This window comes from Cololabis saira, chromosome 10 (genome assembly GCF_033807715.1).
Source record: "Cololabis saira isolate AMF1-May2022 chromosome 10, fColSai1.1, whole genome shotgun sequence".
NCBI lineage: Eukaryota > Metazoa > Chordata > Actinopteri > Beloniformes > Belonidae > Cololabis > Cololabis saira.
Genome location: NC_084596.1, coordinates 25,100,267 through 25,125,084, shown reverse-complemented (window position 1 = coordinate 25,125,084; position 24,818 = coordinate 25,100,267). Strand labels below are relative to the sequence as shown.

Here is a 24,818-nt window from a genome sequence, read left to right as displayed (position 1 = left end):
TGAATCTTAAACTCTTAAATTAAATTTTAATTGTCACCAACTTCCCAGAGCAACACAGTTACCGGTTCAAATCCCAGTTAGAGTCTTTCTGTATAGAATTTTCCTGTTCCACCTCTGCCTCAATATGTTTCCTATAAGAGGGACATCCGACTTCTTCCACAGTTAAAAAACACGCGCATTAGGTTAATTGATATCATAATTTACCCCTGAGAATGAATACAATGTGCTTAGTTGTTTTTTCTCGTTTGTCTGTGTGTGTGGCCCCATGTTTGACTGGTGACTTGTCCAGACTGACAACTTCTGGGTGAGCCCCCAAAACCGCTGTTATGAATATAAAGACAGAAAAAGTGGCTCTGTAAAATTAATTAACTGAACTGAGCTAGTTTTGGGTTGTTGTTTTTTTTAAGAAGCTTTATACAAGACTGTATAAAAATGAAATATTGCTACAAAACTTTTTCTCTGCATGTTTTATTCAGGGATTTTGTATAAAATTCATCAATTGAACATTGTATATATTTATAGATACATCTATCATACAATGAATATGTTATTACCAAACGTACAATGTCCCTTTACTGCAATTCATAAAATACCATAATTACCAAAGGTACCAATATAAGCTACTAGGTCCTGCTGAAAAAGCAGAATAATCAACAACAGTGAGCAACACAGGACTGTCAGAAAACTGCTGGTGTTCCATGATATTAACAGTGTGATGGTGATGGCGGCGCCCATGTTGGTCCGTGTGTGCATGTACATGTGTAATGCGGCAACGAAGGGATTTATTTGTGTACCTTACTAAACTACAACTGCATTACAGTTAAAAAATAATTAAAAAAAACAAAACAAAAAAAACACTGAAACATTTATATCAAAAGATCTGCATGAGTCATTTCACAATTTCATTTGACCCATATTTTGTACACCTTAAGAGCAATGTTTCTCTTGTACCACAATTTCAAATGGATATATTTACTCCAGACAGTGAAATCAGGTGTCTGTCTGTAGCAGTATTTAGTAATTTTCAAATCACCAAATTGTGACAGAAGGAAATGGTACCACATTTGTTTTACTTCACTTTCAGATGTTTTATATTAAGAAATTATCTAATTTATTTTCTACCACCTCCTTATACAAATACAATATGGTACATTTTAAATCACATGACTTGAATTTTAGTCGATGTTATTAAATTGTGCGGTGGATATATAATGTTATTTACAATACAAACATAGCTGCATGGGTACACCTAGAGTCCAATTCATCTGTTTCGGCATTTACCACCTCAAGCAAATTTTCCCTTTTTTTTTTTTTTTTTTTTTCTTTTTTAAGGTTTCAAAATTGTTGGGCATAATTCTACAAGTTTATTTATTGGCATTTTTGATTCATTATCTTGCAGCACTCTGAAGGATAGGTGGATGTATTCTTGCTGCACTATTTTGCAATCAAATATGAGGCATTGATCCACAATATTACACGTCAATAAAAAAATCTTTGAGCAAAATGTCTCATAAAGGATCTTTGTTGAATTTTGCTTCTTCACTTTCATTTTCTTTTCTTTTTTTAGAATGTCTTTGGAATTTTCAAAACTTAAAAAGTGATGATCTGCAGGTCAGTCAAAGACAAGAGACATGCAGAATTTACAAGTCTTTTGAAGGATCAATTCAACCAGTATTGGAGAAAGGGGCGGACTCAGGATCCATTGTAGACACCCCGTTCTCTCTGTATGTGGCTTGAATTGCCTTCCTACACTGATGACTCAGAAATAACAGTGTTTTGAGGATATCCATCTCAATATTAGCCCCCTGCTCCTTAACATTATTAGATGTTGTATTCCTGTTCTCCTGGCATCATCATCGGCGACTGGAACCATCTATTTGGCGTCCATTGCGCCTCAGATCCCTAGCAGCTAGATGCAGCGGGGGCCCACGTGAAGCATTTAGAGTCCGAGGAGCTGGAGGTGAATCCTGGTCCTCCATGAAGCTCTCAGGACTCCCTTCAGCATCGCCATCAGGTAAGCTTCCACAGCTGGAACCGGGAGACATTGTCTCCAGAAGATCATCCCTTGCCAAGCTTACCACAGTCTCCTGGTGTGGAGCCCCCTGAGGGCCCCCGTCATGGGCTGTAACGCCAACCAACAGTCCTGTGTCCCCATCAGTTGTGTTGCCAACATTTCTCCCTCCATCCTGATCCTCCAGGAGGTTGGAGAGGAAGCTAATGTACTTCATAGCAAGCCGCAAGATTTCATTTTTGCTCAGCTTCTTGTCTGGAGGGTGAGTGGGGATGAGTTTACGAAGCTCTGCAAATGCACCATTTACATTCTGCTGCCGCCAACGTTCGCGACTGTTTGTGAAGATGCGCCGCACAATCTTCGGCTGGCCAGCTAGCAGAGAAAAAAAGGGAGAGGAAAAAGAGACAGTTTGAGAAGATATTGGCAATAGTCCAAATAATACATGCCATACAGAGCTGGAACAGAAAATATGGTTCATAAAAGGGCAAAGCACACAAAAGTAGGAGCGATAATAATTACCAGCAGATGCACAACAGTTCTGAGAAAAATATTGGACTGAAAGAGTATAGTTCAAAATTCTCACAAAAGTAAGTTGCAAAAAAGTCCTCCATACCACAATGGATTTGTAATGGATGGAGCTGAAACTTTGGAAATGAGATAAAGGAAAGGAGTTGGCGTGTCTTTTTAAATCACAAGAAAGAGTGTTTGGGAGACCATGTTTATCCCATTCAGCATTCTATGGGGCCTACTTTTTGTTTATTTAGGCATAATAAAATGTTTCACTGCAGGTAGTCATATCCTCCCACCTCCAACAATACTGTCTTCTGGGCTATTGTTGCCCTTGGAACAAACCCAGGCTATCTTAATCCCTCAGCCCACTCTGCAGTAGAACCTTGGCATGGAGGCAACATCACCCCCATCCTTCCCTCCTAAATGGCAGTGAGTGGGCAGCAATGGAAAGTATATTTCAAATGAAATATACCTCAAATCTACTCAGGGAGGGCTAATTGTAGTGGCATGCAGGTACATGTATTTGGTATTCGGATTAGTGACAGTTATATGTGCCATGAATTATAATTAATTCATTTTTCAGTGGCGAAACACTTCCTGAATTCCTGTTTGGAATAGCATCTTCTGCAACACGAAGCTTAGGATCCATGTCAGTGGATGAATGGCAATGGGGATGAGGAAGGGACATTAAAGACTACATCAGCAGAAGGAGGACACAGCAAAAGTGCATCTTACCATACTTATAAAGATCTAAAATGCGCCTACCCTCGTCGAGTTCAACCTCATAAGGCGCCGGGCGGCGCTTTACCCTGTTGCTGGGATACATGCTGTACTGCTCCGACTCCCCTCCAAGACTACAGCAAAAGAATGAAGACATGTGGTGCACAGGTATTTGAGAAAACACAAATTCATCATACGTCCTTTCATGTTTTGCTTGTAATCCATAGTTCCTTTGCACCATATTCCTTTTGCACAAACAGGAAACTCTGTGCATCACATTAAAACAGCATGCCCTTAATAATAAACACATGAAGTGAATTAAATTGCACCACAAGCATCTTTTTCCTCTATGGTACTGCTGCAAGGCATGATGGGGCCACATAAAGGCTATATCTCCACCCTCTTAAAATAATCTCCTCTAGGCAATTTCTTCTTAGCTTTTTCAAAAAATAAAAACCTCAACCAAATATTTGATTTAGTTGTTTCTGTTTTCTGAAAAGAAATTGGAAAATGATGACTATGGCTATTAATTTAAGAGGGTCAATATAATAACCATCATCAAGGTGCTGAAACCTCACAAAAAAAAAAAAGATAAGGCATGCATCACTGAAAGCAGAGGAATTTTTCTTCACTGATTGTGCCTTTACCTGTTGATGGCGGCAAGAGGCTGTGCCAGGTTGTAGAGCATCGCCCGGGCCGGGACAGGAAACGCGTTTGGGCTCAGTTGGACCATTCGAGCGTCGTCTCTTTGCGGCAGCGGCAGCGGCAGCGGTGGAGGTCGGCGAAGTTCCGTGATCGGCACCAAATGGCTCTCGGTCCTCTGCTCCAACGCTTTTATAGCGTCCCTCCTGGAGAGCTCGATCACCGGCACTTCCCTTTTCAGGTCAAGGGCGTTGTGAGAGGCAGTTTCCTTGGCAACGCCGTTAATGATGATGCTGGTCCCGTTGCTCGAGTTCTGCAGAGGAACGTCATCCGTCTTCTCAACCCCTTTGAAGGTCCCTCCCCCCCTCTCCTCCTCCTCCTCCTCCTCCTCATCCTCCTCCTCTTCTCCCCCCTCCTCTTTCCGTTGCTCCTCGTCCTCCTTGTATCCGTTCTGTCTGGAGATGATGGCGGAGTCTTCCCACTTTCCAGGACCGGACCCTGCGTCAGGGCTTCCAGGACAAAGCTCCTGCTGCCTTTTTTCCATCATTTTTAACCACTCGTTAGAGTCCCACTATGTCCTACCTGAGATTTCCCTCGATTAATTCATCATCAGAGGATTAGTCGGAAGTCACAGCAAGCTATAAGATATAAACATTTGTGGTCCTTGCAAGCCTAAAAAAAATGAATAATTCATCACATTATTTGGCCGATGGTTAGTCCAAAAATATTAGATTGTAAAATTAGATATTACAAAGATATTATAATTAAGAGAATATAAGATTATTATTAACAGTTGATTTTAAATCTTCGTATTACAATATTGACAGCTGATGAATTATTGCTTTGATGCGGTATAGCTATATTTAATATTTGAAAGAACTATACTGAATAATTGAAGCTTGAAAATGTCGGACATTTTCAACATATCAGGCAAAAATAATTAACATAATCCTTTGACGGGTACATTTAAAAGTTGGTTATCCAGAATTCCACTTTTTTTTAAATTATTATTATCATAAAATGATGAAGATGCATCGGAGTATATTCATTTTAAACAGAAAATGCTTGTTGTTACTTTAAATGATCATTCTAAGCCAAAATGCTTCACTAAATCGTTTGACATAAATTTAGAACTGGTAAAGCTGCAAAGGACAGGCGCTCGAATAAAGAGTTGTTGTTTTTCTTTCTGTTAGTGTTCTTATCTGATGCTTGCTTGGCCTGCATTACAGTTTAAACCGTTATTAGCTCCTAATCTCCATTGGCTGCATAAATATAATTCACATCTAAAGCTTATGTAATCCAATAGAAAACGCTTAAAAACAGAATTTTTTTAAAGAAAAAACATACATTTCTGTTCATTAAAAAGCGAATCCTTCCCTTGCAGAGACGATGTCGGTTTCAGGAGAAATCTAAAATGAACAATATATAACAACAAACTCAGAACAGCCTTATATATATATATATATATATATATATATATATATATATATATATATATATATATATATATATATATATATATATATATATATATATATATATATATATATATATATATATATATATATATATATTGACTGATTGATTGATTGTGGTCGAGGCCATTATGCTGTCAAACGTTAAAGGTTTGATATTGTCGATAGCTCCACTATTCGCGTCAGGTGTTATAGTCGCATTTTTCCCAAAAGACTTCGGAAAAATTTAGCCATTTTCCTTCTAACAGTTGTTCATCGATAAAAGACGCACTTTTATTTCGGGGAATTTTCCCACAGGCCTCGCATCCTGGGCTATTCCGTAGCATAAACCACCGCACAATGACAGAAAATATAGGCTAAATATTCCGCTCATTTCACCAATGTAACGCGGCCGACATCAGCCCAAAATAACGGTATCCGGAGCGACAAATACGACGGTGTAAATATAAACATGTATAATTGTTTGCACTTACCGTGCAGCCGTCTTGCTGGTGTTACTGTGTAAGTGGAGCCATTTTGTGAGTGGGTCATCCATGTCTGAGGTTTTTTTTCTTTTTTTTTTTTTCTTTCTGCCAGTTGTGGAGCAGTAAGTGTGTGTATGTGTGTACGTGCGGACGCTATGAGTGTGTGCGTATGGCTGAGTTATTCCTCACCGCATCCAGTGCGCTCCCTCTGTTTGGGGAGCGGAACACAGGCCGCAATGTGGCCGAGCGAGATAAGCGCACGGCAGCGGCCTCTTCATTCCCGATAAGCCCCTAAACCCATTATTTATGAAATGATTCATTATTATTTGGCTGTCGTGGGCTATATAGTCTTGTGGAGGGCAAGGCATTAGGAAAAAAAAAGGAAAGAGAAAGCGCAGACAGCGCAACTGCCTAACGTGAGCGAGACCATGGCTACTGTAACCTGAGCTATATTGAAGTGTTTTATTTTGTGTTATTATTTTCATTATTATTTATTTGAATCAAGAAACAAAAGCTCATGCTAAGCCTTTGACCAGTTTAAACTCGCATGAAACGCTTTTCTCTAAACCCGTTTATCGAGCCAGAAAATGATGATACAAAAGGGTCATATTTCATATTTCGATAACTATTATTAATATTATCTTTATTCTTAATATTACGAATTTAAACATATTAATTAAGCTAATCTTCATTTTTTTTTTTTTTTTTTGCTCTGAGGATGACTGAGGCTTATGTTTTAGCATCCTAGACCGTTAAAACGAAGGTGTCGATGGCTTAATGATGACTTGTTGAAAACATTTTTTTTTTATTAACAGATAGATAAATATATAAACTAATAAATAAATAAAGAGCTTATGTGTGTCATTGTATGCGCTGGGCATTCACACAGAAGGTTTAGTGTGTGTGTGTGTGTGTGTGTGTGTGTGTGTGTGTGTGTGTGTGTGTGTGTGTGTGTGTGTGTGTGTGTGTGTGTGTGTGTGTGTGTGTGTGTGTGTGTGTGTGTGTGTGTGTGTGTGTGTGTGTGTTGCTCGGCCGGCGGTTCCCCGGGTTCCACGGGGAGTCCTGGCTCGGGGAGATAAAAGCGTGTCGGCCTCTGGAGGCATCAGATAGATGAGTGGAGCATCAACTGTGACATGCTATCGGGGCGCGCTGAGAACAGCCCTAATTGTTGAAGGTACATCCTAATAACGGATTCTTCTTTCATTTTACGCATTACCTTCCTTGAATTATCGGTTAATCCGTCAACATGGAGACATGTCAGATTATGAAACTGTGTTCACAGACATAGATAGATAGATAGATAGATAGATAGATAGATAGATAGATAGATAGATAGATAGATAGATAGATAGATAGATAGATAGATAGATAGATAGATAGATAGATAGATAGATAGATAGATAGATAGATAGATAGATAGATAGATAGATAGATAGATAGATAGATAGATAGATAGATAGATAGATAGATAGATGATTGATTGATTGATTGGTTGATTGATTGATTGATTGGTATATTTTTTAAGGAGTTCTGTCCCCCAATATGCGCTAAACGTATACGCCTGGGGGCCCGAGGTCTTATATCAAACTTATATCAAACGATTATACTTAGTTTTAGTATACTTAGCAGGTTCAGCCAAAAGCAACGCGTAATTCAAAACCAAGAGCTCGGTGGGAGGACTATACCCAGTCACGATTCTAAAACAGGCCCCTTAACGAGCCACGACCACCATCCTACATCCGGTATCCAGTGGCGGAGTTTGGACCATTAGGACTAACAACCATTTGAAACGAGAACCAGTTTGGCTTGCAGCGCAAACACCACAGCACTTCCTCTTATAATTCATTGAATTAGGAAATATGCATGGTAATGGGAGACAAATACCTAAAACAAAGCAAAATAATAATTCAAAATAAAATAAAAATCACACGCTATGAGACGAATTGGATGAAAATGATGAAGCTTAAATCATGGCTGGGTTGAAAACACAATTTATATCTCGGGCACTAAAGGGCACTGCCATAAAAATGAACACTAAAAGGACTGTCCTCTTGATTAGACCAACCCATAACAGCAAAACAGCTGTGGGTCATTGATTCAATGAGTTCAATTTTACATTTATATAAAATGTGAAAGATTGCATTAACTGCTGCCAGAATATTAACTATCTCTCAGTTTAGAAGTGGTAGAAAATAACTATTAGGAGTCCAGGGATGGGTTTGTGACCTGTTCAGATTGTACACCTGCCTTTCACCTGAAGAAAGCTGAGATCGGCTCCAGCAGACCCCTGTGACCCTAAACAGGAAGAACCAGTTACAGATAATGGATGGGTGGACTATGACATCATATCAAAACAATGGTATAAGCAGACAGTTTATTCCCCAATACCTCCTACGTAGACAATTGTATTATTTCAAGAATAAAGAAAATGTTTTATAAAATTGAAAATTTTATTTAGAAGCAAAAAAAATTATATTAAGTCCATGGAAAAGAATCCTTAAACCAGGCGCAAATGTACAGACCTTGTACAGATCCACATTCAGTTTTAGGGACTATAGGTCAAGCTATCATGTGGAACATTTCTACATCATCAGTCATCTGGAAAAGTGTACAAAGATTTAAGTGCATGACAAAATATGATCCTCAAGCTTATCATACCATAGAGAGCAAAAGAAAAAAATGTTGACTAGCCAGAAATAAAAATGTGGTGGATTTGAATTGAAATGTAACTGACTTATAACTATAATATATCCTCATGAAACCAGTGTAAGAGGATATTTTAATGAGATAACTGTAGAGGCAGCAAGACAGGTGAAGAACCAGAAAAGGACAGGTCTAATTAACAAAGTTACCAACAATAAATAAATACATTTTTCATCAGAGGCGGAGAGGCCAAACCGACGCTAAACAGAGTGGTTGCCAGGCGGGACAACATTCCAACCTCCATTTTTCCAAGAATGCATTTTAGGGCCCACTTCCTCCTTGGTCAGACCATCAAGCTGCAAAGAAGGGGCAAACTCATCAGGGTGGATTATGGAGGTCCTTTTTTTGTTTCCTAAAGAGACACCCTGTGTCCTTCTACTCATCATTTCTACCTTCCAATCACGGGGGTTAGATCATGCAAAAATAAATGGCATCCCAAGAAGATCCTCTTGCAGCCTCTTGGCTGTTCATTTTATAGACCTTCAAAAAAAACAAATAAAACCAGCCTATGATGCCTGGATGCAAAACAACCAAGGGAAAGCAACATCCATTTATGATGTGGCTGAAATTATTGCAACCCCAGCCACAAAAGCCTTTAAAAAAAAAGGATAAGTATTTTGCCAAATTAACGGTCATAGACCGTCGATGTTCCTCAACTGCCTCTTCTAACCACCATCCTTCTGCTGCCACTAGATCCTGTTCCCGGGCCAAGTGGTCTGCCAGTTATTTCAACCCTGAAGATGGGCGGACGTTTTCTGAGGCTCAGCCAAGAAAAGCGGGTTGTTCTGTCAGGAGAAAGAGGAACACTGCAATCCTGACAGACACACCTGCAAAAAAAGACAGCTGGAGGGGCCAAGGACAGGTGTGAATGAGGGGCTTCTCAATTGACCCAAGAAGCCACAACAGCAGATTTAATCAAAAGTTGCAAGTAAAAAGAAAAAGGGATCACGACCCCCTGAGTCTGAATCAGATGAAGATGACCCCTGCCTCATCTGTTCAGAACTATTTTCAAATAGGAAGTTAAGGTTCACTGCAAAGTAAGTGCATGAATTATGCAAATGAGGCTTTTCCATCTATATCTGCAATAACTGTTTCATCCAAATGCGCGCGCACACACACACACACACACACACACACACACACACACACGCACGCACACACACACACACACGTAACTGAATTTAAAATACTTAAGTTCTGCTTAAAATTCTTTTAGTTGTAATCTGAATAAAATGTTTAAATAATTATAAGTGTGTGCCAACCAGCCTTGTGCTGGGGCAGTTTGATACAAATGAAACCTGCAAACACAAACTTATTCATAAATTAAGAAAAAAAAAGGAATTTAGTACAAACATTAAATATATATGGATTTTTTTTATCACAGTCTGTCATTCAATTGACAGCAATGGGCTATTATGAACATATGGCAAGGCAAAGAAGTATTAGTGACAGTAAAAACTGTGACAACCAGCCTGTGTCCCCTACTTAATGATGTCAGTTTTAAACAAAAACTTATGGCATCATGCCCTGCGATGGGACTTATGCAGGTTGCACCCCTACAGACCTCCGTGACCCTAAACAAGAAGTAGTTCTAGATAATGAATGGATGGCCAATGACGTCCCATGAAAACAATGTTAGATAAAAGCATTGTATGTACAGGAGGTTTTATTCCACAAAATACTCCAATATAGACAGATGTTTCATTGTAAGAATAAAGACAGTGTTTGACAAAATTGGACATTTTATTTAGAAGCAAAAAACTGATATTAGGTCCATGAAAACATAGCCTTAATGGCCAAGCAGAAGCAAAATGTGGAGACCTTGTAGAGCTCCATCCAGAAAAACATATGCACAAAACCACACTCAATTCTTGATTGTGACATAGATCCACATAGCTCTTTAGTTTTAGGGACGATAGGTCAAGCTAACATGTGGAAAAAAACTCTAAATCATCAGTCATCTGGGAAAAAAAATTAAAATCAACAAGTGCATTTAAGTGCATGACAAACTATAATCTCACTTAAGCTTTATCATATGATTTGAGGAGCAAAAGAAAATAAAGGTTTACTTACATATCTATCTAAACTAGTGATAAAAATGTGGTGGACTTGAATTTAAAATGGAACTGAGGTATAAGTGTGATGTATTCCCTGAAACCAGTCTAAAAGGATGTTTTCATTTATTTAGCATAGTCCTCTGTACTGCCGGATTTGTTTGCACTAAAAGAATTTCACCCCATATCTGGTAGTTTTTTTCTAACTGCACTGTGTCTGGTTTTTTTCATATTTTACAGTCAAACTGCAAAGTTTGTGTCGTGCTCGGTTGCTATATATGTCCCCAGGAGAAAAGGCTGTGTGCCATCCCTGTCATGCCTCAGCGCTGATTGCGTCGGGCCGGCAGGATCCGAAGGGAAGCGGTGCTTTCCCTGGTCATGAGACGTGTCACTTGCTCCAAACTGAGTCCAGCCACTGCCTCGCCGTTCACCTGCAGAATTTCATCACCAACGCCGAGGATGCCAACAAGCGGGCCCTCACCACTGCCATCACCCACCTTCTCAACATATACACCTGAAGAAAGATGTCAAAATGGGGAGTTGAGGTGATTGCTATGTCTTTCACGTTGCCAGTGCTGGCATAAAATGTGAGACCAAAGCAAATATCAGGTCTGACGAGGAAAACAAAACCTACCCGTGTCTGGTCGACCTTTGCCCCTTGAAATGACAAAACCAAAAGGACCATTCGGGGGTTTAATGAGCTCCAGGAGGACAGTCCCATCAGGGAAAGCTTGGGTGACCCGGCCCACTGGACGCACCATTCTAGAGACAAGCACATCCTCAACACTAAGGGCTCTGTGGAGCTCAAGCTGGGGGCTGTCAGGGCTGTGGAAGAAGAAATTCAGGCTTTTAAGATATCTGTGTAATATAACCAGAGGTGGGTACAGTAGCCAAAAATTGGACTCAAGTAAAAGTACTGTTACTTCAGAATAATAGGACTCAAGTAGAAGTAAAAAGTAGTCATCCAAATAATTACTTGAGTAAAAGTAAAGAAGTACTTGGTGAAAAAACTACTCAAGTACTGAGTAACTGTTGAGTAACGCTGATTTATTTTTTTAACACAATCACATTCAAACAGACAAAAGTACAAAATAATCATCTTCAGGCAAATTAAATCAATAAAATAAATTAAAATTAATAAAACATAGCTTAAATTAAAATAATCTTAAAGTAAATTCAAGTACTTTAATAAATAAGAATTCAAGAATAAAAAAATAAATTAAGCACAAGTAGCATACAATTTCAAGCCTTTGTACTTTTCTTTTTTAACCAGGCAGAACTAGAACATGTCCATGAACTCATAGAAACTCTGTGTGTGTGTGTTTGAGTCTGTATATGTGATAAAACATGCAAAAACAAATATTTTTCCCAAAGAATCACCCAGTGATGTCATGAGATTGACGCGTACGCGGATAAAAGGGATAAAAGAAAAGTAACAGCTCAATGTAGCGGAGTAAGAGAAACAGTTTCTTCTTCACAAATCTACTCAAGTAAAAGTAAAAAGTATAGTGATTCAAAACTACTCCTAAAAGTACAAAATGTCCCAAAACTTACTCAAGCAAATGTAACGGAGTAAATGTAACTCGTTACTACCCACCTCTGAATATAACAAAACACAGAGCTGTTGTGTATACTTTTGTTACGTACCTGGGCGCCAGCCCATAGGGAATGTGCACTTCTCCAAGTATTGTTGACCGTTCTGTCCTTCTTTCTAAACTCTGCACAGAGGAAGCTTTACGCAGCTGGGCCAGTGGCAGCACCTGGTGGCGAAAGAGGGGCATTGTAACAAGTTGTGCCCCATAGACGAGCTTTTGTAACTGTGGCTTTACAACAACACGCAATCCAATTAGAGCCTGTTTGATACCACGCACATTATTCCAATATTAACTGTAACTGGTTATTTTTTTACAGTTGCAAAGTTGCAACAAGCTTGCAATTAAGCTTCTAAACTTCTTCAAGCAGAACTTACAAAACAGAACTTAATAATGATATAAAACAGAAAGAGAATGAAGAGGAAACATTTGTGTATCTTGCTCACAGTGTGCAGGGTCTGCAGAGAGGGTGTCCTCTGTATGCGGATGGCTGGCTGCGGCCTGCGCGTGGGGCTCGGTGAAGCTGAGTTCACCCGGATAGTGGGGACACTGAGCTGTTCCATGCTACTGGAGCGCCCCCCTTTCACAAGTCTGCCCACGCTATTCAGGCCAATGGAGGAAAAGAAGCGCCGCAGGAAGAGCTTCGGCCTTCCATCCAGTTTTCTGCATGAGAGTTGAAGGGTAATACGGACTTTAAACATAATAAACAGTGACGACTAAACAACCGACAAACACATACAATTATGTTATCTTTTCTTTTTTCTGGTCTTTATCAAAAGAGGACAGGATTGTCTTGTAGTCATAGAACATTTCAAACAATATCCTGTGGACTGTAGGTCACACATTTAATCCCCCAACTGCTACCATTGGCTTCCTAAACTCGCTGTAGGGACAGTGTTGGGGGGGTGGGGGGGGATTTGTTAGCTAAGCTACGACAAGAACATTGTTATCTTGGATTACCTGGAACTGTCAGAGTTTTCCTCCCATAAGGCTTCTGCCTTCAGATGTTCCGCTCTCAACAGTTCAGCTCTGAGATCTTCGGCCCGAAAGATCCCAAGACCGCGCAGGGCACGGCACTCTGAACCAGAACCAGTGTCTCCACTCAGGCCGACTGGAAAAAACGAAAAATAATCAGTACTGCACTTGTGTATATTCTGTTATATTCCTCTGAATTCCATAAACAGATTTTCAGAGCTCCTTGCTTCTCATTGAATGCATCTGATCAGTAATGTCTTATTATACATTAAAGTGCCCCCAAAAATCTACTAGATATTGTTCTACCTCACACAATGACAAAAACACAGAAATACCGTATTTTCTGGACTATAAGCCGCTACTTTTTTCATAGGTTTTCAACCATGCTGCTTATACAAAGGTGCGGCTAATCTGTGGATTTTTCTTCCACCGCAGGGCGCTCTAACCGCAATTAGAATAAAAATTAAGACAAAATAAATGCAAAGAAGAATATGCTACTTCTTCTTTAGCAGATAGAAGTAGAAGCAGATTTCAAACAGATAAATAGATAAATAAATACTGGTTATTTTCTCTTGGTTCTGTCCCGTTTTAATCAGCAAAGTTGCTGCCGTGTTAAAAGACACTGTTAGTAAAGGATCTATTTAGGTACAAACATGTACATCATTTACAGTTCAAAATCCTTCTGTACATGTAGTAAATATCTAATCTAACAACATAAATATCTGCGGCTTGCATATCTTTTTTTTTTTTTAATAGAGCGGATACGGCTTATATACAGGTGCGGCTTGTATATCTTTTTTGTATTATTTTTTAAAAAATAGGGCGGATGCGGCTTATATACAGGTGCGGCTTATAGTCCAGAAAATACGGTATATAGTTTTGATTGCAGGACTACCCACTGGTATTTAACTAATAATTAAATATAGCATTCAAAGATATGAGTGCTGGCCTCACTGAAGCGAAATAAATAGCAGGAAGTATAGTTAATTCTCTGCTCATCACCTGCTCCATCTGGAGTGGCATCCCAGAGCTCAGCAGATGACAGGTCTGCGGGGACTCTGGCTGGGGAGTATCTCAGCGAGGAGGGCCTGATACATGGCACTGTGATGCTTGTTGTAGGTGTCCCTTGGCTTGAAGATACAGGTGACTCCTTTCTCGTCTCCAAAGAATCTAGCAGGGCAGGGGATCCGCCTTCTCCTGTTTGATTCGAAGACATCTGGAATTGGACTGTTGACTGATTTGCAGCTGAGCGATTTCTTGAACTTGACTTGAGTGCTGACTTAATAGGAAGAGATGGGGTGGGTGATTCTCTCAGAGGGTCAGATCCCCCCAGTAAATGTGGCTCCAGAGCAACAGGACTATCAGGGGCAAATGAAACAGCTCTGCTCAGGTTAACCCTATTCCGTGGATTTGAGTTGCGTCGCTGGGCCCAGGACGGGCCGTAAGGACCATTACCCGACTCCATCCGACTTTCCCCTTTCCTGCTCCTTCTCCTGAGTTTCCCAAAACCAGATGGCTTCCACCCTGTGCTGCTTTCTTTGCTCTCTCCCAAAACAAAAGCTCCAGCAAAAGTGACAGTAAGTGGAGCTTTAGGACGAGTGCTTGCATCCGGTTTGTTTGATAACACCCAGCGAGGAGTGGCCTTCCCCCGTGGGTCCTCGGAGATGCCAGATTCCTGAGCTTCACTCTTCTGTGGATCTGATAGCGGTGAGACTGGCTGAGGTTCCCTCACCACAGAGCCACAAGCTTCACACTTTTTCACCAGCACTATTATTTCTTTAACAACAGTTTTGGTTTTTCCATTCATTGGCAGACCTTCTTGCTTCTGGGAAGCGGACTTGGAGACACTTTTATGGCCTTTGCTCCTATCCGAGCCGCTACTGCTGGAATCTGCATTACTTTCTTTACTCCTGGCCTTAGGCATCCCTGGCCTGCCACGCTGTCTCACTCTGTCCAAGTAACGAGATTCTGCTTCCTTCTCCGATTCGTCTTCAAAGCGTACACGTGTGGGGGAACAACCGTACCGTCTGGATTGACCTGCTTGATCGCTGGGGGAAGTGTCTCTTGGTACTGGAACAAGAAGGGGACCAGATGTTTGGGCTGGAGGATCTTCTTTTTCTTGAACCCCTTTCTGTACCGTTGTTGGACTTGCAGATTCTATTTGCTGCTTCTTCCTGCAAGAAATATGAAATGTGTGTATACTAAAGGGCATTTTAAAGAAGCAGTTATTAAAGAAGCAGTTATAGTGCCATCTGCCCCAGTCTTTTTATAGAATTGAAGGAAAATGAAATAAGCCTAAAAGGGAACTGATTTTGTTACCTCTAAGTACCAGATAACTTGATCAAAGGATAAACATCTAATTCATTAACAGATAACCCCTTTCTGAGTATCATTTATATAACAATCAATGATTTACTTTGCTGTATCCTTAGATGCTTGAGCTTTCTCAGTCACGAAAGACCAGTTTTATTATGCCATCATGAATGTAGGACCCACTGCAAGTGGTCCTAATCCTGAATGAAGTCAGAGCTTCCTGCTTACAAAAGGGGATTTCAGAAACAAGAATGCACGATGTTTACACTATTACATAAACAGCATAAAAGCATTTTCAGATTTGTGCTTGTAATTACAAAGCACAGTGCGGTTTTAAAGCTTCCGTTTATGCAACTTGCCAAAACAAGCCAGTGCAAGAGAAATAATAATAGCAAAGTAGTTTGTTGTATAGCAAAGGAGGACATAATGGTGGCAATATATATATATATATATATATATATATATATATATATATATATATATATATATATATATATATATATATATATATATATATACATACACATACACACACATATATGTATATATCACGCCACTAATTCATGTCCATAGGCACATATGCACAAAATAATTGCTAAGTTGATACCTTCTAGGACTGAACTTCTATGGAAATCAAAGTTATTGAAGAAGTTATATCCCAAAGAGGCATTGTTATGAAACTTACACTGAGGATCTCTGATCAGAAGCGGAACGTCTGGGGCGATCACCTTTAATGTGATTGGAGCGAGCCTTGAGCCTGGCTCGCTCAAGAAGACGCTTGGCTTGCTCATGTCTTGGGCTTAGAGGAAGCTCATCACCGATGACAAGAAGTGACCTGATATTCAGAGAAATTAATGCTGATCAGTACAGAGCTGAATTACAAAACAAAAACAAAATGCAAACAGTAAAGGGGATGGATAGATGTGAGAGTAAAATGAGGCTTGAATAAATCATCTGTTTGAGTGCTGTTAATATTCTATTAAGTGCAACATCATATCACATTTCCCAAAGAATGAGTGAATATGCGATGAATCAAGCTGCAGCTATCTAAGCTGCCTTATGTAATATCAGATGGATAGACTGGGGCATAGTCCTGATGGTGAGCAGCGAAAACGTCATAACTTCCATCTATCCTTGCGCCCAGCAGCTAAGCTGCTCTGCATTGTGCTTCATCGTCTGTACTTGTCTTTATCCCCGGCCCAGTGATAAAGATAGCATGATACACCAGGCATGTGGATTATCCTTGTAATGGACTGAGTGTGATTCATTCTCTCCTTTGTTTTGTCATGAGAGCATGCTGTTATTCTAAAGGTTACAGTTTTTCTCATCACTATGTATGAAAAATGAACATTTGTTCATTTCAGGTTTGGAATATTGCAAAAATAGTTGGTACGAGGCCTTTTTAAGACGAATAATAATAATAATAATAATAATAATAATAATAATAATACAAAAATCTACAGTCTTTGTAGAAGGTATCCTTATACAGTGCATATAATTATTCAAATATTTGAGGAATTTGGAGGAATTTCTGTGTGAAGAGGATAAGGGTCTAAGCCTAAGTTGGACATCTGTGATATCCGATTCTTCTGAGAGCACTGTAACAAGAACTGTCCTTCATCAATCATTGATATAACCGCATGACTAAGGGACTGCCCTTGAAAACCTCCATCAAGCATTAAAATATGTTGTTTCAGTCATAAAAGTAATTATAAAATTAAATTATTAGGCTCAGTCCTCTTGTTCCCTGGCCACCTTCTCCAGCTCCTCCGGGAAGAGGCCAAGGCATTCCTAGGCCGGCTAAGAGATATAACCTTTCCAGAGTGTCCTCTGTCGGCCCAGGGGTAATGTATTCAAGTCAAAGTAAGGGTGAGAAGTCAAGTTCATAAAATGAATGAACTTGACTTTATTCAGTCACTCATTTTCCATACCCCCTCATCTTGTCCAAGATCACTGGAGTCTATCCCAGCTTTCATAGTGAGAAAGGCTGGATACACTCAAGAGACCACTACACTGCCACACAGAGGCAAATGAGACAGACAATCATATGCACTCACAATGATGACCCCGTATCCCTGACTCTGATTTCGGAGAAAATAAAATAAAAGCATCTTATGCTTCAACACTTGGCAACATCCAATCATTGCTATCCAAACTTTTTTTTACCCACCTTTTACATAAAAATCAAAGTAAAGGTAAACATCTTTGTGTCTTCTTTCAGTTACATCTCAGTTTGACCTGAGGAAATTGTCTTGCTTAGGCTAAGGTATCATCAACATCATCAGGGTATAGGTTTTGATATTCATATATATATATACACACGTAAAATCTGCATGAACTTATGCCCATGTGGCTATCTTACCAAGCATTGCACTACTTACCTCAAATAGGGTTCAAGTTCCTGAGCAATAAAGGCTGTGTCCGTGTGGTCCAGAACGTCAGGGTTACCTGAAACTGACATAAAACAGGGACTGTACAAATCTGAGCAGATGTAGACATAAATTATTTTTTTTCTCATATACAAATGTTTCGGAAAGTAGTGCTAAGATATTTCTGTTCATAAAACAAATATTTTCGGTTTGTTTTTATGTCCTCATTCTTTCAGTTAAAGTGTTGCAACAGAAGGTTCTTATTAAGGGTTCAGTTCTTGCTCAGTATTTGCTCCGGGGTAAACATGACTGCCAAGAAAGTAATTATCCATGATGAGACTGACAAGGACATTTTGACTTTAAAATAATTCTGTTTTGGGGCTTTTTTTTGTATGATCAGAAGGATTTTCATAAAATGTTAGTCCTATAGATTGAGTCAGCCTCACACAAGTTCCTCCCATCCAATTCCTAATCTCATCCAAGGAATACACAGTTAAATACAAGCGCTAACTGACAAATAAGGGCACATTTCCAGAGGCAACCAGGAAAGATCACTTCACCGTACTGACCTCCACCTCCAGGTCTTGCACAGACCTTCCATCTGACACTGATTCACATCAGGCACACACGTGGATAGTTACATATACGCAAAATGTTTTAAAACATAATCTGTTTTTCTATATACATACAAAGACATTCATTAGCAGACAGAGATACAAATGCAGGGTCACTTCCCCTGGTGCTCTGACTACTAATAATAGCAACGTCCTCATGCACGTTTGCACGTCTGACATCTGTTCAGTGCTGGGAACCAGCCAGGTTACATATTGCATTTTAATAACGCATCTCAGGTAAGCTTGTGAATGTCAACAGATGGGAAGCATCATTAACATAGCACATAAACACAAAATATTTTGTAGTTTGAGAAAAAAAGTGTGTAAATGTAAGGACATGTTATGAATTTTTCATCTCATTTCAAAATGCTAATACATAATCAGGGCTTCTATTTCTTTCAGAATACTTGACAGCGTTACAAATGATAGCGAAGCTATTTGCCTAATTCCCCAATTAAGCATTATTTAAACAGGGCAGGAATAAAGTGATGCGTTTAATGGGAACTTTAACACTTACCTTTATAATCCACTCTATATGTTATGTCTCCAATATAACCAACGTTTTCTCCTCCACTCGGATCTCGCTCCTCCTTACAGTTTTGTTGTCTTTCCCTCAATTTTGCATAGGCCCTTTCCTTCACTCTGAGCTTCAAATCCGCACAGAGCACTCCACTTTGGGAAGACATGCTGTCCCAGCTGTCCGAACTGCACAGTCCTTTGGCTGAATCCGTCCCTTCCGCCTCCTTTTGTTCACACCTTTCCAGGTAACAATCCACGCTGTCCGGCTGTTTGCACTTTGAAAATGCCTCAGCATCCTCAATCACAATCCCCACCTCATTCTTGCTCCCTGTTTCGGTAGATTTCGACTTCGTTTGAGACTCTACCTGACTTTGAGGCTCAATCTGAGTGTAGTCCTTCAGTGTTAAAGTAGGCGGTATGTTGTGAGGGCCAATCCCATTAAGTAGTAATGTTTCTGGACGTGCCACTCTCCAGAAGCCCTTTGGAGGTGCCCAGAGTTTTGATGCAGGGGAAGCTGCTGCAGATGCAGAAGTGGAGGCAGAGGAGGAGATCCCAGGCGGTGAAGAAGGAGGTGATGGGTTATCTTTGTTATGGCATGAGTTTTCTGAGAGATGATTCTGGAGGCAGGTAACCTCTCTGAGCCCACAAGGCTGTTCAGTTTCAGAAATGACCTGAGCCTCAGCTTTCTCTGACTTCTCCTCTTCACTTCCTTCTCCCACCTGCACCAATTCAACAGGAGGACTGTGAATCTGTAACCTGACCTGGACTTCGACTTCCTCCTCTTCATCACTAGTGCTCAAATCCTTTGCGGTACCTGATCGCCAGGACGTAGCACTCAGTAATAGCTGCCCTTTTCCTCTTGGTCTCTGCCTGAATGAGACTTCAGGTGGAATCTGTGCAGCTGAGCTGCTCCCTAGAACATCTGTGTCCAGCCTTTCTCTATCTTTCTCTCTTTCTCTCCCTCTTGTTCTTCTCTGTGAGAGCGACTTCACCTTGGTCTGCAGAGAATGCACAGCCGGACTCTGAGGCGGAGGAAGTGAGGTGTTCAAAGAAGGCACTGAGAAAACGGGCTCAGGGACAGGACCAGTAATGAGCCCCCAGTTAATGGGAATCCCTGTAGGCATAGGGCAACTGGATTTTGCGTGAAAATTATCATCCGCTTTCTGTCCCTCCATTGGCTGCTCAGTAAAAACAGGTCCAAACAAAGTCTGTAGAAAGAAAATAAAAAAACAAAATCAAGTTATATCATTTTTAAACACAGGGAAAAATAATGAGACCAGATTATTAACATGTCTTCTCCATCAGGAGATATGTATTGTGGACTCAGTCACGTTGCCTTATCCAGTGATTACTTTGCAGGGCATGGGATAATCCTTTAGGGTGAGAATAAGCAAATGCTGTCTGCTACTGAGCTCCTACAAGCCCAAGCAATACAATATGTTTTCAAATGCCTTTTCTTTCTTTTCTGTTTGTAATGCAACTTATTAAAACACCCAATTAAATTTCCCTGTAAATTTGCCACTCATTCACTGTAGGATTATGGAAAATGGCCATGCAAACCACTTACTCTTTTTTTTTCTCCAAATTATTCCTACATTAAACCCAATTTAAAAATGCACGATACCAAAAAGCTTTTACACTTGAGACATAATATGATACATTGAAGTGTACCTGGGGGAGAAGATGATATTCTTTAATACACGATTCCAGTGTTGACCCTTGCGACAAACGTTGCCATAAATGCTGGTGAAGCTGCACAAGTAAAGTTACCTTTCTTACTAATAACAACTGCGCCAAACAGTCGCTTCAGCTTTCATCAGGTCGATGACGAACATCAGCAGAAAAGAGATGCCAAAACTACCCCCACCGAATTAGAAAATTTTAAAAAAGCAAACGAGATTTCTTAAAGCATCTTCACATTTTATACGGATCCTATTTGCCTTTGATATCGTTGCTCATCTCCAAAATCGTAGCTGCCAATCCAGGCAGTGTCAGGCGAACCCGCCGTCCGTCTATCATGATTGGTCCGGTAATCCCTTCAGAAATCAGTGGGATTAACAAGAATGGAATACAAAAATGCTTGCTTGAATTCCGTCCTTGCCTTGCAAACCAGCTACCGAGTGATGCTCTCTGTTACGTAAGCGTGATGCACGCACGGATCCCCGCCAAACCAGCCGAAACTAGGAAAAAAAAAGGGAAGAGTTCAACAGAAATGGCTTGAATGATATAGTTTCATATAGTTGCTGCAGTTTAATGTCTGGCCAGAGGAGGTTCGTTCGATTGAGATGCAGCCAGAATACAAGCCAGATCCTGACTCCCTCCAAAAAAAAAACAACTGTCAGCTGATTCTTCGCCTGCTTGCCAGCAGCCACAGCTGATCCCTCCCTCTCATGTCCCCCTCCCTTCTGACTGTCTCTGTGCTCACGCACAGAGTAAACACACAGTTGGAATAGGCTACATAACAATCTGAGAATACGTTTATCAAAGGGTCCTGGCGATTCTCATTGGGGATATCCTTCTCACCTATTAATGATAGTGTTTGTACTACATGCCTGTTAGTTCCCTATGAAGCTCCCAGACCCCTGAGGTTCATCTGGATCTGGTTTGTTGTGGTTCTCAAGAACCAGAACCAAGCAAGAGGTTCAGTTATTCTGCTCCTCACCGGTGGAACAAACTTCCTGTAGACCTGAGGTCTGCTCCAACTGTAGATCCTTTAAATCAGGTCTAAAAACATTACTGTTTACTGAAGCGTACTCTTAAATTAAATACTTACCTGCTGTACTCTACTGCCCTTAGTTTTTAACAACTTGTGCTTTTTATTATTTTACCTCTTTTCTTATCATTTTATTTGTTATTTACTGTTTAATTGTGTCTTGTCGCTTTTAATGTTGATGTAAAGCACTTTGAATGACTTCATACTGCTGCACCTTTCACTTAAAAAAAACAACTGTATACATGTTAATAAGAGCCATTTGTCTATTTACTGTACAGTGAGCGAAAATAACCAAGTCAAATTCCCTGCCTTGTTTGACCTGACTTGGCCAATAAACCTGATAATGATTATGATTTTTTTGAATTGTGCTATACAAATAAAGTTGCCTGATTTTTTTTATTGTCCTTTTGTACGGCGACCTTGAGTGTCCTGAAAGGTGCCTATAAATAAAATGTATTATTATTATTATTATTATTATTATTATTATTATTATTATTATTATTATTATTATTATTATTATTATTTTACCCCTTTTCTTATCATTTTATTTGTTATTTTCTGTTTAATGGTGTCTTGGCGCTTTTAATGTTAATGTAAAGCACTTTGAATTACCTTGTGTTGAATTGTGCTATTATAGGAGTTTGGGAACAAAAGAGCAGAAGAACTCTTTTTGTGGACGAAGGAAAAAACTTGTGTTGTTTATTTCACTCTCTCATTTCAACTGATGTTAACGAACACTCACAGAACACTAACTGAAAAGTCATTACATCCTACGTCATTATGTCCTGCTAGTGAGTGGCCACTACACTATACAAATAAACATGCCTTGCCTTGCCTAGCAACACCATTACACAATATATATCTTATAAAGGCATAAAATGCATTACTGAAAATATGAAACAAAGTGTGAACTTTGAGTGAAGAATATAACAATTTTGTGTTTGCTCAAATAAACACTTTTTTTTTCTTTTTTTTAATATTTTATTTATAGTTTTTACATTTTACACAAGGAACAATCCACAACATGAAAGCAAACAACAAACATCAGAACAGGAAGAAACATTTTTTAAATGTATTATAAAATAAAAATAACCAAATAAAAGGGGGGCTGCCAGACAAGTGCCCACAGAGAAAACACACAACAAAACAAGTCTTTTGCGAGTTGAAAAGAGAGTTAGGTATCATGTCCTGCACTGAGCCAGAAAAGGACCCCAGACTCTCTCAAATCTGTTTGGCCTGTCCGAGCCATGCAAGCGCAGTCTCTCCATCTGAATGGCTGACAACATTTCAGTGAGCCATTGTAAAGGTGGATGGGGTGGCAGACTTCCAGTTCAATAAAATACACTTCTTAGCCACGACCATCCCAAGTTGCAGAGCAAGCTGTGTTTCCTGTGGTAGAACAGACGTCTCAGTGGAGCATCCAAAAATGGCCAGTTCCTGGTTGGGCTGAATGGGTCCGGAGTAAGCCTTTGACAGCAGGTCAAATATGGCTGACCAAAAATTGTACAATTTAGGACAGAATCAAAACAGATGCGCTAGTGAACCCTTGGCAAAATGGCACTTATCACATATAGGAGACGCAGATGGGAAAATATGATTTAGTTTTGTTTTGGAGTAATGCAATCTGTGAAGTACCTTATACTGAATTAACCTGTAGCGTGAGTTAATAGAACAACAGTGTATCTGAGACAGTGCTTCCTCCCAAAGTTCTGCTGATATTTCAGAGTTTGTTTTTTTTTTCTAACCAGACGATTCGAGGCCTCTGATCAAATGATTAACAACTTGTGCTCTTTATTATTTTACTTCTTTTCTTATCATTGTATTTTGTTATTTAATGTTTAATTGTGTCTTGCCGCTTTTAATGTCGATGTAAAGCACTTTGAATTACATTGTGTTGAATTGTGCTATACAAACAGAGATGTCAAGTAACGAAGTACAAATACTTTGTTACCTTACTTATTTTGATTATCTATACTTCACTGGAGTAATTATTTTTCAGATGACTTTTTACTTTTACTCCTTACATTTTCACGCAATTATCTGTACTTTTTACTCCTTACATTTTAAAACCAGCCTTGTTACTCTATTTCATTTCAGCCTTTAAAAAGAAAGCCATCCGGATAGAGTGAATTTGGTTGTGGTTGTGGCACAGATGTTCTTGTCCAGTTTTGTTCTTACATCCGTTGGCCTGAGATTCCTGCAACTAAACTTGGATGTACATTCCAATAAAGGTTAGGATAAAAGATAACATGCCTCTGAAGTTTGACTTTTTGCACCATTACAATACTTATAGGCAACTAGTCATCATATCTTCTGCTCTCTGAAACACATGTTAATGCTCAATAGTACACATATATGGTTCTTTAATATATTTGCATTTAGGGCTGTTCGATTAATCGATTTTAAATCGTAATCGCGATTTTGTAATTAGAACGATGTTAAAGCGTGAAACTCGTAAAATCGATTTTTCACTTTTTTTTTTTTTTTTTTTTTACCTTGTCTGCACACATATTAATGATTGATACCACATTAATGATTGATGGAAATACCTCTCAATACCTGCGACAAGTGCCCCATCGGAGAGGCTCTTTAGTGTAGGAGGGGGCGTTGTAACATGCCACCGGGCATCCCTCAAGCCAGATGCGGTAGACCGGCTCGTGTTCCTTGCAAAAAACTTGCAAATGTGAATAGCAAATGTAATGACTGACATTACACACCTCTACCTCCTTCATGGGTTGCATTATTATTTAGCATGCAAAGACCCAGTTTAGTTTAATTAGAAAATGTCTTGTTTTATTTAATTGGAAATATAACTTACTGTATGTTTGCAAGTGCTGATTTGCTGATTTTTCTTTCAGAGATAAAACTTTATATTTTATTATATTTTTTAAAAAAAATTTTCAACTTATTTTACAGAGTTTTGCACTTTATTCATTCATTTTTGGTTTAATAAGAGCAAATTTTGCACTTAAAGCCCAATGGGGCACTGGTGGAAGTGGTCATCTTATTTTGATGGGTGAAGAAGAGGGTGTAGAGTTGTGTGTACATCTTTGTGATAATGTGAGGTTTATGAAGATAAACAGGTTCTTCACATCCCTCTCTGTCGGTATATATGTATGTGTGACTGATGGCCTGGGACTTTAT

The 24,818-nt window shown here is 39.5% G+C and overlaps 2 protein-coding genes across 4 annotated transcripts; both read right to left on the bottom strand.

Annotated features, from left to right (window-relative positions):
• Positions 1-1,276: 1,276 nt before the first annotated feature.
• Positions 1,277-5,996, bottom strand: tal1 (T-cell acute lymphocytic leukemia 1). 2 transcript variants are annotated; one of them, XM_061732237.1, is made up of 4 exons: positions 5,832-5,996; positions 3,889-4,555; positions 3,257-3,375; positions 1,277-2,383 (listed from the first exon to the last, which is right to left on the bottom strand). In XM_061732237.1, exons 2-4 carry the CDS (start codon positions 4,428-4,430, stop codon positions 1,854-1,856), a joined length of 1,191 nt encoding a protein of 396 aa, XP_061588221.1. In that variant the 5' UTR covers positions 4,431-4,555; positions 5,832-5,996; the 3' UTR covers positions 1,277-1,853. The 2 variants fall into 2 exon arrangements, with proteins under 2 accessions (XP_061588221.1, XP_061588222.1); XM_061732238.1 differs by having other exon boundaries at positions 3,287-3,375; positions 5,832-5,994.
• A 4,022-nt stretch (positions 5,997-10,018) lies between these two features.
• On the bottom strand, positions 10,019-21,262 carry si:ch211-13f8.1 (uncharacterized). Of its 2 annotated transcripts, none has more exons than XM_061732234.1 (10): positions 20,633-21,262; positions 18,960-20,169; positions 17,841-17,913; positions 16,145-16,294; positions 14,149-15,320; positions 13,132-13,282; positions 12,618-12,834; positions 12,227-12,339; positions 11,214-11,404; positions 10,019-11,093 (listed from the first exon to the last, which is right to left on the bottom strand). In XM_061732234.1, exons 2-10 carry the CDS (start codon positions 20,134-20,136, stop codon positions 10,900-10,902), a joined length of 3,438 nt encoding a protein of 1,145 aa, XP_061588218.1. In that variant the 5' UTR covers positions 20,137-20,169; positions 20,633-21,262; the 3' UTR covers positions 10,019-10,899. The 2 variants fall into 2 exon arrangements, with proteins under 2 accessions (XP_061588218.1, XP_061588219.1); XM_061732235.1 differs by having other exon boundaries at positions 20,732-21,262.
• Between the last annotated feature and the right edge of the window lie 3,556 nt (positions 21,263-24,818).

Coding starts and splice junctions, on each gene's coding strand:
- tal1 (XM_061732237.1), bottom strand. CDS start 4,430: ATGATGGAAAAAAGGCAGCAGGAGCTTTGTCCTGGAAGCCCTGACGCA. Junction 3,376..3,888: donor CCTCTTGCCGCCATCAACAG/GTAAAGGCACAA, acceptor CTTTTGCTGTAG/TCTTGGAGGGGAGTCGGAGC. Junction 2,384..3,256: donor TTTAGATCTTTATAAGTATG/GTAAGATGCACT, acceptor TTTCTCTGCTAG/CTGGCCAGCCGAAGATTGTG.
- si:ch211-13f8.1 (XM_061732234.1), bottom strand. CDS start 20,136: ATGGAGGGACAGAAAGCGGATGATAATTTTCACGCAAAATCCAGTTGC. Junction 13,283..14,148: donor TGCCACTCCAGATGGAGCAG/GTGATGAGCAGA, acceptor CGTTTTTTCCAG/TCGGCCTGAGTGGAGACACT. Junction 11,094..11,213: donor CAAAGGTCGACCAGACACGG/GTAGGTTTTGTT, acceptor ATCTTTCTTCAG/GTGTATATGTTGAGAAGGTG.